The sequence below is a fragment of the Aptenodytes patagonicus genome, unplaced genomic scaffold (assembly GCF_965638725.1).
Source record: "Aptenodytes patagonicus unplaced genomic scaffold, bAptPat1.pri.cur scaffold_76, whole genome shotgun sequence".
NCBI lineage: Eukaryota > Metazoa > Chordata > Aves > Sphenisciformes > Spheniscidae > Aptenodytes > Aptenodytes patagonicus.
The window spans coordinates 234,943-250,342 of record NW_027472025.1 but is presented as its reverse complement, the minus strand read 5'-3'; the positions used below and the strand labels follow the sequence as shown (position 1 = coordinate 250,342).

The following is a 15,400-nucleotide window of genomic DNA, read 5'->3' as shown; positions in this document are numbered from 1 at the left end:
ACTTGAGCTGTAATGGTCAGAGCTTGGGAGATGCTGTGAAAAGCTGTAGCTTGCAGGAGACATAGAGATAGCATTGTTAACCTTTTTTGTTTCTTTACGGCAATGATGGGTAGATTTCTGCAAAATCGATGTTGTAGGCCTGTGTTGGTTGAGAGCAACGAAAACTGAGTTTGGGGGGATAGGGGGAGCTAAAAGGTTGTAAACACTTGAGTTCCCCAGTCCCTAGAACTCCACCTCTTTCTAAGGAAGCAAGGATAAGAAACCTGCAAGCCCGGCCAGAGATTATGGGATATGTCCTTAAAAACAGAACATTTTCTTCTCCATACTAATGGCCAGTCCTGAGCCTGATGCTTTTAATTTGTTGAGGAAAAGATCATTTCTTTGCACCTAGCTCAAAACTGATACAAAACACTCTAAAGTACTCAAAAGGACCACGACCTGATACAGGAAAAAGATTCTGCAGAATAATCAGCTACCTGCTTGCCAGACAGCCTCCCGTACTCTGAGGAGCACTCAAGGTTACCAAAGGCTTGAGGGCTCCTACTTCACTTTGGTTTCATAGCATCTCTTTTATATGAGTCCTAGAGGACACCAACAGGCCGTGCTGTAGCCTGACGGGAGTAACCTGCTTAAGCTCTGACAATGGAATGATGCTGCAATCAGATGTCCAACTAAGCTTTCAAAAACACCACCAGCTGGACTGCACGCTGGTGTAGATTGGTGCTAAGCCGCTGGAGTCTGTTGATGTGTGAGAGAGCATGTGCTTCAGTTCATCCTGCTCCACAAAGAGAGTCCTGACAAGAAGATCCCCAAATCTGGAAATAGCTTTTAGTGTCCAGTGGTATTATCCACCGGAGCAATGGTGGAGCAGGGTTTTATTTACAACAGCATGCACAGGTCTGTCCTTCTTTTTCACTATATAATGTTCTGAATGAATTTTGGGAAGAGGGAGGAAAGAATCCCTTCAACAGCTGTGTGGTAAACATAAAAGAATTGTGCTGGTAAAAGAATGTTTTTCTTTTTTCTCCCCCTCTGTTTTTTCTCTAGATTTCTTCAAGTACATCCCATTCAGGTCCTTCTGATTTAACAGAACAGTGTGGAACATCAGCATTGTTTCAGCTGGCAGAGGTACTATTAAAATACTGGTGACTAATTACTGCAGGTGCAGTGGGGCGGAGCAGTTAATGATGTTGATTGCCAAAGTCTGGAAGGAAGAACAGTGTATACAGTTATAATTACACTCTTGCTTATAGAAGCATAAACTATGGTGGCTTGGGTGCCACAAGTCAAGATTTCCCCAGGCTAGCCATCAACTTGGAGGTTTCTAAGCATCTGTGCTGTAGCCGAGAAGAACTACCAGTCCCTGGTGGCAAAGGGATTTTCCAGTCACCATTCAAATTGTTTCAATTCCTTGTTTTAGGGTTTGGGGTTTTGAGGGTTTGGTTTGGCCGGGGGGGGCGTGAGGAGTTGAGAGAGGGCTGGATTAGTCTGTTACTCAGGTGAGGGCATTGCCATTACAAATACCTGTTGAAGGTCACTAGCCACTTCATTTATTTTTGCTTTTCGTGCCTACTGTTTTTGAAGTGGGGAATAAACAGGTCAATAACTTCTATAGAAACTCTGCCATGATACTGTCAGCAGGTCCTCCTCCTGGGAGCGGTTAAAACCAACGGCCTCTTATTGAAATGTTGTATTTCTTTTGTTTCTGAGCTTTTTTTAAGCTTTCCCAATCTTAAAGACTGTGAATTGCAAGTTTATTTAGAGCTCACAAAACAGAAGCCACTTTTTTGTAGCCATATCCTTAGCCCTCTGTACTATTGGCTACTGCAGAAGCAGCAAAGGTTTAAAGAAAAAAAACAAATCCATTGGTGAGAGGTGTGTGTTTAATTGACAAAATATTATTACTGTCCAAGGAGTTGCGTTTTCAAGATTGATCTTTAGTTTTTGGAAATCACAGGCTGTGTTTACACTGCAGTGCAGTAAAAAAGTCACAGAAGTACCTTGGTACCAAGAACCCACCTCAGCGTAGTTGTGGGGTTCTCCTCTGCATAATTTAACCTGCTTCCTAACAGACACTGTGCTGCCCAAGCTCCGGTGTGTCCAGTGCTCAACTGAGCTTGACCTGAGCCAGATCAGAGTTTCTACCCTGTGCAGCAAGAATTTCAGAAACTTACAACAAAGCATTCTATCCCTGCAGTTAGGCTCGTACCTATATTGGTGTAAGAGTATTTGTAGTTTGCAAGGAAAAAATGCCTTGCCGATTGGAGAAATCTAAAATTGTCCTAAAGAGAACACAGCGATCTGGAGGGTGCATCCATACTGACCACATGGCCCATGGACTGAGCTGCGGGATAGGGAAACTCCTGATGTCTGGTTCAAAGCAAGCCTCTTCCCTCGGGGTTTGCTGTAGGTGACTGTTTGGTTGACATTTGTTTTGAAAACAAAACAGCACTGGGAATTCAGCTTGGGGGCTTTGAGAGGGAGAGTGAGAAGAAGAAAGCATGTCTTCCCAAGGGCAACTGCTTGGTGCTGTGCAGGATGACCCCCTGTAGCAGTGTCAGCGTAGCTTACAGGTGATGCAAAACCGAGAGCATCTCCCAGGTCAGTGCTGCAGGAACGTGGCAGTTTGAGGACCTTGCTACAGCTCTTGTTTTGAATATCACTGTTCCTCAGACAGGATGAGAGTTTTGGTTTCCATTAATATTATCTCCAGGAGGAGATAAGCATGGCAACCACTGCTGCTTTGCCGTTCTTTGCAAAAGAAGTCTGTGACACGAGAAGAGAGATTTGGGAGGCTTCTTTACTACCTTCCAAATGATCTTGCACATTCAAGTAAAAGAACATAATCTCGGTTCCTGAGATTCAGTTAACTTTTTTCTTTTCCCCTCCTTCAGGGCCATTTGGAAAATGGAGGAAAGCATTGTATATGGGGACATTTGGGAGTTGAGGGGGTATGGATGTGAGATTTCAAGTAACTTGTCCGTGGCAAGAGTGAGGGATCCTGTATTGTTCCGTTGCATTTAGGGTATTCTGAAAATCAGTCTAGCAGTGGGTTTCCAGGTTATATAAAAGGCACTGAAAGGATCCTGGGAACACCACTGAGATCAGTTGGAGTCTTGTTCTATTAGAGCAGTAGAACCCGCCAGCCTTATTCCAGCACTTAGCCATCGCCACGTCGCATCAGTTTCCGTAGGGCTTCAGCGCATTTTTCAGGGCTGTCCTTTAGCATGGTTTGCTTTCCTGAACTAAGATGCCGGGAAGATTCCCTGTGCAATGCTCCTGTTAATATAGGTAAGTCATGTTAAGAGTGATCACAGAGAGAAAATGAAGTATCATTCTGTGTAGCAAAGCTTTCAGAATGCAATTTGTTTGAAGTGCTGCTTCAGAGCGCAGAGAGAAACGTCATGTTTCTTGTGATGGTCCAGTGCGTAAGGGCCATCCCTCCCACAGTCATGCCAACTTTTGTCAAGTTCCGGTTTTCCGTAGCAAACAGAAGAATTTTTCATCAAGATTTAAACTCTCTATCATAAGTTTGGAGCAAAAATGTCCTGACATGATAAAAAAGGGTTAGAGGACAGGAAAACCAATTCCATACCCAGCTCCGTTGCTGAGGCTCTTGGAGGGGGAAACTCATGACACATTTGGCTGTTTTATATACAACCAACCTGTGACACAGGGGTGGTAGAGAAGTGAGAATATGGTAGGGAAAACTATTTTTAGACTGTGGCAGATATACTGATGCATACATACAGTACAGAAGCATCACAAAATGAAGGAAGGACGTACCAGTAATTCTACAAGACAAAAGGATGCTCCAAAGAATCCTCATTATGCACAGTTCACAATGGGAAGCTGGTTTCCTTTTCTGCTACGATGGTAGTTCCCCTGACTGATGGGTTTTCAGATCTAATGCGGCTGTTTTAGCCAGGTGACCCTGGATTAGATCTGTGCCTTTTGAATGCTTCACAAATAATAATTGCATTACAGTAAGCAGGATTGAGCAGCTGTTCTTTTCTAGTGCATGCCAATTTTGGTATTGACTTTTGTATTTCTATAATTAGATGAGGAACAGTCACTTTTGCAAAATTAGACTTGTGCTAATACCAAGTGAGTTCTGACTTCAAATGCCTTTCATTGTTTTATGCTCTATAGTTGGCAGAACTTCTTCAATGAGCATGAATGAATTGCTTTACAGTATGATAATATGGTGGTTAGCGAAGCAACATCCTTTGGGAACAAGATCTCCTCATCTACCGTGATCTGGCAGATGAAGTTGTAATAGCAGCTTCTTGGATTTCTCGCTACAGTATTTACCTGTTCAAGCGTCTGTAGGTCTACAAATGTTGCAGGCCCTACGTTGTTTGGGAATGGCAAGCTAGGATGCTACCTCAAGTCAGGTAGCCCAGAACTGCATTCTGCTTTTGGCTAGGTTCATACGCGGGAGCTTACTTTTTATCCTTGTTTGCCTCACTTAAAAAGCTTTGGAGCATATTCGGCCATGTCTCAAGGGAAGGTCAGAGACATAACTGCAGGCAGGTTAGAAGCCTGATAGAAGTAGTTTGGGCACAGCCCCGGGGAGGAGGCCATGGACCGTTTGCCTCTGGCTGACAATCCGGGCTCTTTAAACAAAGCCAGCTGACTGCACTGAAGCAGAAGATGAATAGTCACACGAACTTTTCCACCAGCTGAGCTGTGGGGTTGCAACAAGCAGCCCCAGGGCAGGGATATCCGATAGTGACACTGCTGTTTCTGTAGCAAACATCTAACCGCAGCCCCAAACTAAGTCCAGACGGAGCTAGTGATATCTGCTCCTAATTTCAACAAACGTTGAATTCACTCAAGTCAGCTGGGCAAGCTGTCAACATGTGTCAGTCCTTCCAGCTCCCTGGAGAGTGAGGTTCAGCTCTCAAGAGGTAGCTGAAAAACTTCTTGACAAACCATTCTTCTTTTGGAAAAGAAAGATTGCTAAAGAGTAAATACTCCATGGCAATGGGTCGATTTTAATTTGTTTTATTTTGTTAGGATGCTTAAAATTAGTATGCGAGTTGTGGATTTGAAACAACCTGAACCAAACTGCATACAAGCAAGCTTACTAGCTTAGCAGGGAGACGGTTCCAGCTGAGCCAAGCATTCATTAAGCTGAATCCTCAGTTTAATGTGTGGTGTACTGACAGGCCATTCAGCCTCGTCATGCTGTTGGCTTGCCTGCGAACTGTGACGAGTCCAAAGACAGTTAGAGAATACTGACCTCCAAAGGTGCTAAGCCTAAGGTCTGCAAACTAGGCGCCTGCAAGTATTGCAGGAAATGAGAATGGCATTTTGTGCAAAATGATAGAGCTTGATTTGGAATGGTTCTGGGTTTTTTGAATTATCATGGTTTTTTACACCATCAGAATTAAACAAAAGTAACATCTTATTCTTGCAATGTGATGAGTGTGAACCATGAAGGGTCAATGCAGTCTTATGGGTGTGGCTGTGTTGGGATGTAGGAGACCTTAACTTTGCTCTGCTGTGCTCTGCGTTACCGTGTTGTGTGCAGTTGTTTCTGCTGCTTTGCTCTTCCTTGGGGTTGTCTCTGTCTGTAAGGTAATTAGAAGAGATGGCCAGCACAAGTGGTGCCTGCTAGTGGTGGGGGCCTCTGGATGTTTCCAAACAACAGGTAATAATAATCACCAGGGGTGGGTTTTGCAAACACTCTTTAAAAGCATTCCCTGCTTTTTCTGCATGAGCATGTGCAGGATCATAAACTTCCCAGGCGTTCTCAGCTCTCAGACAAGTACTTCACTTTTCCAGTCTACAGGTCAGTGCCTACTAAATTACATTGAAACTTTGGACAATAGGTTGGGGTGCTGCACGCTAAAACTTCCCCAAGATGTTAGGTGAATAAAACTGGAGAAATGTTTTTGTTTGTTGGTTTTGGGGGTTTCCCCCCCCCAACTAGGGCTGTATGCTTTAATATGTTTTATTTTGGAGTAAACGACGCCAGGTTGATTTTGTGTTAAATGTCATTAACCTATACCTACAAGAGGCCTGATCTGCTACCTAACCCAAACGCCAGGATTGTCAGGATGTTTTCCATCTCCTAAGTGGAAAATCAGTGGGTCAGTGCCCACTGACTCCTTCCATTGTGCTTGTCATGTCCAGTCCTCACTTCAGCCAGTTCTTTTTGTATAAAAACACCTGAAGAACCCTGGAACGTGAGAGCTGTTTCAAATCCACATGTGTAATAAGGGAAAAGTTGAACTTTCTTAAATGAGAGGCATTTTTTTCCCCAAAGCTTTCCAAATTGTCCAGATTCTCCTCCCGCTGAAATTAATGGGGGTCTGTCTTCAGTGGGAGCAGAACCGAACAAGCCGTAACACTTTGGCAAATTCTACCCCAAGCATTTTGAACTGGGAGTGTGCATATGGAATAATAATGTCACAAACTGGCTGACAAATACAGCTACACTGAGTCTGTGCAGATGGCCTGCTCCGACATTTGCTGGGGCTGTGGCCGATCCTTTTTTTTTCTTCTTTCCAATGGCAAACGTGCCGAAACATCCCACCACACAGAAGTCAGCAGTCTGCAGTGAGTCACGAATCCGCTTGTATGGAAAAAGGAGCAACAGGCATAGCCATTATGTCTGCCCTGTGCTGTGAGGAATGCTCACGTATACAGTAAGCACTTCACTGAAGCTTTTGTTTTGGGAAGGCAAGGAGAGGAAAGCATAGTGTGCTTTTATTTGGGAAAGGGATTGTCTACAATTTTTTTTTGTCTGTGGCCTCTAGGACTAGAAATAAAGCATCAGCTTAAAACGGATGCTTCTTTGTGGCATTCCTCTCGGTCTTAGCTCGGGGGCTTTTTTGGCTCAGTTCGAAGCATTCAGATGCCTGGAGGTTGCATGCCGTAATGTTGCAAAGATCGTGACCTAAAAATACAGCATCTTCCTCCTGAGAGATACAGAAACGCACAGACGAATCTGTTTGTCCTGGTTTTCCTACGATAATGTTGTGTCCTCTATTTGATCAGGCCCTTTAAAATAAGGAACGTTGTGAGAGCAGAGGGAGCAGATGCCCAGAAATGTAGAGGAAATGGAGTTATGGTTCGTTATGTATGGTGGGTTCATTTTCTTGCCTGCTGCTTCCCCAGGCAGTTGCTGTTGGCCACACCGAGTATTCCCAGGAGGAAATCCCTGCTGCCCTCAGTGAGCACAGTGGACGAGCCGGGGATTAGCAGGTGGTTACACCCTGTGGCAACTGCTGCAGTGCTGGGAAAAGGAAGAGCAAAGTAGCACACAGCCAATAGAGAAAGGTGAGCGGGAGAAAAGGACTGACTTTACGCTTATAGATGGCTGTATAACAGTAGCAAATAAGCTGTAACAGTAGTTTTCAGCTTTCTCTAGGAAATCACATCCAAGGTCTGCTGCCCAACAGCAAGCCTTTGGATTTTCTCTGGACTGAATGTTGACAAGTGGCTTTTGTTTGAAATCTCGGAGTCCTTGCCTGCTGTCCCCATGAAACAGGGGTAGCCCAGCCAGCCCTCCTGTCAGGTCCTGCATGGGCGAGGGTGCCTAAGCCATGGCCCTGATGAGCGTATACACCAGCCTCAACGCTAGCTGATGGGTGAAGGAGCCCCGTCTCCTGTGGCTGGCAGAGCTAACTGCCTGCTGCTGATCCTCCCTCAGCTCTCCCACACACACGTCAGCCTGTACAGCCGTAGCACATATGTTTGAGACAGAACAGAGAGTGCAGAAAATTAGCAGAATGAGCTTTGTTTTTTTTTCCTGCTGTGAAAGCCCTGTTGTGTGGGGCCTGCAGCCCAGAGGGAGCCAGCCAGCAGCTCTGTGCCACTGTGCCTTTGGCATCCCTCCAGGCTGGAAGAGGGCCGGGTCAGCACAGGCTCATGCAGCAGAGCTTCCCATCCAGGCAGCCGTTCCATACACCTGGCTCGACCATCTGCTGCCTTGTCAGCCGGCTGTCGCTCTGTTAGTTCCCAGCACAGCTCCCTGTGCTGCCTGACCCCACAAGCGGTATTGCAGCAGCATCCTCTTGTCAGAAGAGCTGGAACTTCCACCAGGGTGTAGGTCAGAGTGTGCTTGGCGTCACTTCCTTGGTGAAGTGGTTCCCCAGGCACTGGTGACTTGAAGCTTTGCTCTGCCTTGCTAGGCTTCCCTTTTTTAACTTAATAAAGGACATTAAACCACTACAGCCCACCTTTCCTTCTTGATACCAGCACGCTTGGACCCACGGGGCGTTTGTTCTCCACTAGACATGGTTAAACTCCTGCGGCTCTCTCTGGTAACAAGCATCGCTGAAGAAACTGTTTTAAATGTCTTCTGTCTTGCTGAGGTTCGACCTAAAGCACTTTTCCTCTTCTGTGGTGCGCTGTGTCTGTCCAATCGACTTCATTTTTCTTGTTCACAAAGGCAGATGATAGCTGTTCAGTCTTGAGTGACACCAGTAGCTAATGCAGTGGGGTCTTGAATTCAGCATTTTCAACATGATTTGAGTGCGTTTCCCAAAGGGAGTTCTGTCTTGCCCCATCCTTGTTCGGCATGGGATAATGATGCTATGTAATGCACATTACTGCTGTTCCCGAGAGCACCTTGGCTGGTTTTGCTTTAATTGCATACTAAGTATTACACTGCAGCCTTAAAATCAGGGCTAGCAAGAATGTTCCAATCTCCAGCTGCAAGCTTTGCACAAATACTGACAACTGATAAAAACGAGCAATATCAGGACAGTGAGTCAGGTCTTTTAAATCCTTGCTTTCTCTCTTTGTTGGGCTTTTTTTTTTTCTTTTAATCCGTTTCAGACTTGAGTTACAGCTAAGCCAGTTTCTCATCTGCTCTGTCAGACTTGTGTTCTGTTACATGGCATCTTGCGCCCTACGCTTGGTTCCTTCTTGCATTGTAGATGGGGGGAAATAAGACTACATGTGCTCTGCAGGCCTGCAGAGTAGGGTAAACTGTCTGGGTGAGCCGGCACAGGCAGGATGCAGGAACAACCACAAAACCACGGCTGAAATGCAAAGAGTAAATTTATTTTCGTTACCTCGCCAATGGGGGTATCCCCGAAGCAGCACCCGGGCAGAGGCACACAAGCGGGGACGCAGGCACCGCGGAGCCCGGTCCATGCTAGAGGATGGCCGAACCTGCTGTTTTCGCCTGTTTACCAGGGATTCGCGCAGGCGTAGTTTACCACTGCGCTTTGATCTTTCACGTAGCAGGGCAGGAATCTCAAGCATGTTCGCTAGGGTGCCTCTAAGTCCATCACAGGCTTATGTTATCTAAACACAGGTGTTCTACTTGTCCAACACACAAGGCTAAACAACAATTAGTGTGGTATATGTGTTTTTCTACACCCCAGCTGCAAGTCACTTGAGCGTGTTTACAGTCCTCTTCGCCAATCTTCCGTTATTTTCCCACAATGGGGTCAACAGAAACATCTTGGGTTTCTATGAAATACTAAAAACTGTGAACTGTCATTATAATTATTAATATGTGTATTAAACAAAACCAAACAAACCCCACACACTTTAGACCAAGACCTGAGTTAGCTTTAAGAATAAAGCTCCTTGTGTCTCCAATGCGAGAAGCACCTGAGGCTGCAGTGCTTTTACAGTGAGAGAGAGAGAGAGGGAGAGGACTTGTAAAGAGAGACGCAAGGCTTCCACCCTCCCTGTGGCTACCCACAGCCCAAATCAGGTACAGTCAGAGCACGCAAGAAGGGAATGGTTTTGCTTTGTCTTCCATTTACTTTAATTAGTTCTAACTAACACTAAGGCTTCCCTCCCGCTCCAGGATTTTTCCTTTTTTCTTTGTTTTTTTTTTTTTTAATCTGTGTTAGCTTGTGGTAAGATGCTACTTAGAAATGCCATACAGACATGCCCGGGAACACACAAGGCTAAAAGAATGTTAACGTTATTTATGAACATGTGATTTGTGTTTATACACATGCTTGTAAACAAAGAGAAAAATAGCCACGCAATTGCCCATGTTCCAGAAATGCTTCTATTTCAGCTGTCGCACCCCCCCCTGAAATGTCCATAACTTACAGCCAATTAAATTCTTCTGTGAAAATTGTCTTAGTTTCCAACACAAAATTAATGAAACATATGAAAAAGGGTAAACAGCTTCTGAATGCTTCTTCTTTGCGTCTTGAAGATGAGTAATCCTGCAACGTTACGTTGAGGCTGATCAGGTACTCCCCTTCTAGCTTCCCACACTGGCAACTCCTCTTTACAGGATAGTATCAAAATATTCTCACCCTTTTAAGAGGAAGATGTTTTAACACTGTCTGTCTTGGGCTACTCCTCCTTCACTTTTTTCACAGGAGGTTCCTTTCGAGGAGATTTTTCACAATCGGTGTCCACCTTCTCTTGGGAAGCTTTAGCTGGTTCTCTTATATCATCTTCCTTAGGAGGAACAGCCACTTCCACTTTCTGCTTTGTCTTGTCAATTTTTGCTTTTGGCTTATCCTTCTCTTTTTTCTCCTCTTCAGACACCGGTTTGAAAGCAATAGAATCTGCTTCCATAGGCTCATCCCTCACAGGGGTGGCATCATCTCTGCTTGGGAGCATGAACAGAGAGTCCGTTTTAACGTCTTCTGCTGTAACTGGCTCTCCTGGTTTTCTCGCACCTTCTAACAACCCAGCGCTGGGAAATCCTTCATTCTCATCCCCTTTTCTTCTCTTCCGGTGTCTTTTATGTTTATTTCCTTTGTCATCTCCCAGTGGATTTTCCACCTCCTTCTCTTTTGTTTTTGTAGGGTCTTTCATGCCACTTCCAGAAGGTTTTTCAGGGTAATTTCCAGCTATATTACGATTTTGGTGGCTCTGCCTACCAGGATAATCCTCCCTACGTCCCCAAGCATGTGGCAACTTCTCTCATCTGGTCCCAGGTGGACCAAACCTCTCTGGAAAAGAGTTCTCTGTTTACTGGAGGTCGAGGTTGAGTGCCAACAGCATAGCCCTTGTAGAACTTTTCATACCATTCTCTATAGTTCCGTTCCCATTCTCTATATCTGTCCTTTTCAAATGGATCTCTCAAGTCAACAGATCTGCCATAGTTAGTTTTCATATCATATGGTGGAACTTCTGCGTGTCTGTTAAAATACTCCCTTTCTCCTTCCCCTTGAGGTGTAGTCCATTTAGTGGGAGACTGGCCTCTAAATACTGGAGACCTTGACCGTGAATGGTATCTTCTGTGTGGTGGTGACCTTGACCTTGAATGGTGATAACCACGTGACCTTGACCTAGAACGATAGTATAGTCGGACTATTTAATCAAGACTTCTAGCCAGCTGTCCTAGCAGAAGTTTGCATGTACCTCTAGCTCTAACCAAGGATAGTGACCGCATTTCAAGAAAAGTCATACCTAAAAGCTTCTAAACTCAGCCTCTAGTAATATGACTCAATGCCATTACTCCAGGAAAGATACTGACAGCATTACTACTAGAGAGCTATTCAGACGCCTGACCAAGTGATTTTTGGGGGTAGAAGTCATCAGCTACCCTGAGTTTTTTCTCCACAAGTTTTTCTTTGATTAGTTTTTAAAGAACCATTTCACATTAGTCCGCATATGTTCATTAGCATCATTCCTCCTCTCAAAATCCTTCACCAATTTAAGATTTCCTTACAAACAAGTCTGATCTTTTAATTGCTAAGACAAATTCAACAATCTCAACAACATCCTAGCGAAAGCCACCAGTTTGCAGTCCAGGTTGAAATCTCTCCTTGTATCCACATGAGAGAAACAACAGAGGAAAAGATGACAATTTCTCTCACATATCTTCTCCGAGGTGCTTTGAGGTAATGGTTACAATCAGAATAGGGAGACGCAGAAAATCCAGCAACTACACCTGCTCAGTTTCTAGCCTCAGTCAACTGTAATCTCCGCCATATTTGAGCTAGTAACCTACATGTGAAACTCCCATCGCTGCTAATCCCTTGAATCCCCCAGTCCACCTAACGATAGAGAGGTGGAGTGGAACTCCTCCTGATTCTTCGAGGCAATCTGCTTCTCCGTTACGGACATGTAAAGCAGTTACCTGGAAAACGAACGCCTACACTCCTTTTGAATCTTCTTATATTCCACCAGTTTCTTAGCAAAATCATTTGTAAACTCATCAAGTTTGGACTTTTTCTTTTCCCTGTTAAAATAAGTTTGACCTTTATTACAATTATAGTTTGGCCTTTATTACAAAAAGACACCAAGAAACAAAACATGGCCAATATGAGAAAATGGATACTGTGTGCAAATGCAGAAGGTGAACATCCTATTTAAGCAAAACCAGTTTAGAATTCCGACAAGTTTTAGGGAAAGTTTTAGAATCACATTTGTCTTGTTTTAGTTTGGGATGCTTACCCTCCGCAAGGAAAAAGTAGATTGGAAGAAACACTGTGTCATTTTTGCTTATGTCAGATGCACTTTAGCGTAACTGCAGTCCGATACGCTACCGAAATACAAAACTGAAACACAACGCAACTTCACTGAGCCAAATACTTACTCCTCTCTAAGTCTCCGTTGTTCTCTGTAAAACTCCTCCCTAGATAAGGGAGACCAATGGCATCCTGGCTTGTGTCAGAAATAGTGTGACCAGCAGGACTAGGGAAGTGATCGTCCCCCTGTACTCTGCACTGGTGAGGCCGCACCTCAAATACTGTGTTCAGTTTTGGGCCCCTCACTACAAGAAGGACGTCGAGGTGCTGGAGCGCGTCCAAAGGAGAGCAACGGAGCTGGTGAAGGGTCTAGAGAGCAAGTCCTGTGAGGAGCGGCTGAGGGAACTGGGCTTGTTTATCCTGGAGAAAAGGAGTCTCAGGGGGAGACCTCATCGCCCTCTACAACTACCTGAAAGGAGGCTGTAGCGAGGTGGGTGTCAGTCTCTTCTCCCAAGTAACAAGCGATAGGACGAGAGGAAATGGCCTCAAGTTGCACCAGGGGAGGTTTAGATTGGACATGAGGAAAAATTTCTTTACTGAAAGAGTGGTTAAACACTGGAACAGGCTGCCCAGGGAAGTGGTTGAGTCACCATCCCTGGAAATATTTAAAAGACGTGTAGATGAGGCACTTAGGGACATGGTTTAGTGGGCATGGTGGTGTTGGGTCGACGGTTGGACTCGATGGTCTTAGAGGTCTTTTCCATCCTTAATGATTCTATGATTTTATGATCACCTTTATAGCCTCATCAGGGTTGAGCTGATGATCCCATCATAGCCTGTACACACAGAGATGCCCCTGGGCAGTGCCCTGCTGCTGGGAGGTGTCTGCAGGGCAGAGGTGAGCACACGGCCGGTGGGATGGGGTCTGTGAGCACTGGCAGGGACGAGGCTTGGGGACAGGGAAACAGCTCCTGGCAGGGACAGCTCCAGGCAGCAGAGACATGGGCAGGGGCTGAGGCAGAACTGCTACCAGAATCACCATGGGAGGGGAATTCAGGCACCTCCCTGCCATCCCTTGCAGTGCAGATGCCTTCCCCAGAGCAGCCCCTGGTCTCCTCTTCCACCCAGTAGAGCTTCTGCCCTCAAGGCTGTAGGGTCTTGGGTTGAGTCACCTCCTTAGCAGCTAAATCCTAAGAAGGAGAAACTCCCAAGTGCCATTTGTCTGTCCCTGTCCTCCCTCAGCAGCAGCACTGGGGCATTTCTCCATCTTTCCCTCCTGCCCATGCTGCCTTTGTTCTGCCGCTCACACTCTCTGGAAGCAAGGGGGGGTGCCGATGTAGCTCACACACCAATGCAGCAGGTCTTGCCACGCAATTGTGTCCACGGGAGCAAAGTCCATCAGTCTGTCTGACCCTGTGGGTCTCTGGACAGTGCCGTGTGTGGGGCTGAGGAGTAAGCTGTCTCTGCTCAGGTCACTACAGTTTTAGCGCGTCCAGGAGTTTCCCTGGGGTTCTCCTGCTGGAAGATGCTGAGCAGCTCCTCTTCATTACAAGTGGATAACACATGAAGTAAACAGTGAATTTCAGAAGCTGTCACTCCCTTTCCCAGGTGCCCGCTGCTGTAGAGCTGGGATGACTCCTTGGGAGCTCATGGGCAGAGCCCTGCTCCTAACAGCACATTTGGCTAGTAAAAGCAGAACACCAGCCAGGGAGATGTATGAAGGTCCTGAAAGGAAAGGGAGAGACAATATGTGTTTGGGGGGCAGGGAAGGGAAAGAGATTTTCACAGAGCAGTCCTAACTTGTGAGTGCGATTTCCTCCTTTGGCAGTACCTTCTGAACAAAGGGATCAGATGTCCAACAGCAGCTCCATCACTGAGTTCCTCCTCCTGGCATTTGCAGACACAGGGGAGTTGCAGCTTTTACACTTCTGGCTCTTCCTGGGCATCTACCTGGCTGCATTCCTGGGCAATGGCCTCATCATCATAGCCATAGCCTGTGACCACCACCTCCACACCCCCATGTACTTCTTCTTCCTCAACCTCTCCTTCGTTGACCTGGGCTCCATCTCCACCACTCTCCCCAAAGCCATGGCCAATTCCCTCTGGGAGAATGGGGCCATTTCCTACCCAGGGTGTGTGGCCCAGCTCTTTTTCTTTTTTATATCAGCTGAGTATTTTCTTCTTACTGTCATGGCCTACGACCACTATGTTGTCATCTGCAAACCCCTGCACTATGGGACCCTCCTGCGCAGCAGAGCTTGTGTCCATGTGGCAGCAGCTGTCTGGGGCAGTGGGTTTCTCAATGCTGTGCTACAAACTGCCAATACATTTTCACTACCACTCTGCCGAGGCAATGCCCTGGACCAGTTCTTCTGTGAAATCCCCCAGATCCTCAAGCTCTCCTGCTCAGAGTCAGACTACCTCAGGGAGGTTGGGCTTCTCGTGCTTAGTGCCTGTTTAACTTTGGAGTGTTTTGTTTTCATTGTGCTGTCCTACGTGCAGATCTTCAGAGCCGTGCTGAGGATCCCCTCCGAGCTGGGACAGCATAAAGCCTTTTCCATGCATCTTCCTCACCTGGCCGTGGTCTCCCTATTTGTCAGCACTGGCATATTTGCCCTCCTGAAGCCCCCCTCCATTGCTTCCCCATCCCTGGACCTGGTGGCGTCATTTCTGTACTCGGTGGTGCCTCCAGCAGTGAACCCCCTCATCTACAGCATGAGGAATCAGGAGCTCAAGGACGCCCTATGGAAACTGGCACAATGGACACTGTTTCACTGGCAATACCCTGCCTCCCCTTCTCTGCACATTTCCCAGAATTTATCTTAGGCCAGGAGTGTGCTGTTTTCCCTTGTGATCATCCTACTTATACATAATTTTCTGGGTTTATACTGTTTCTCTTGAGGCTTGATCCTGTTGCGTCTGACCCTTGCACGACACTGTGTCAAATGTGACCTGTCCAAATGCAGCTCTTCAAGAAAAAGGCATGTCCCAGGTGCAGTGCCTGAAGGCTGAGCTCTTTCTCCAAAGCTGCTGCCAAG

The 15,400-nt window shown here is 46.1% G+C and overlaps 1 protein-coding gene across 1 annotated transcript; it reads left to right on the top strand.

Moving 5' to 3' along the window:
• The first annotated feature begins 14,159 nt into the window (after positions 1 to 14,159).
• Positions 14,160 to 15,188, top strand: LOC143173425 (olfactory receptor 14A16-like). The gene has a single exon (XM_076363642.1). The coding sequence runs from the start codon at positions 14,214 to 14,216 to the stop codon at positions 15,186 to 15,188; it is 975 nt and encodes a 324-aa protein (XP_076219757.1). The 5' UTR covers positions 14,160 to 14,213.
• The last annotated feature ends 212 nt before the right edge of the window (positions 15,189 to 15,400 follow it).

Bases quoted from the DNA above. Each gene is read 5' to 3' on its own strand.
- LOC143173425 (XM_076363642.1), top strand. From the start codon at position 14,214: ATGTCCAACAGCAGCTCCATCACTGAGTTCCTCCTCCTGGCATTTGCA.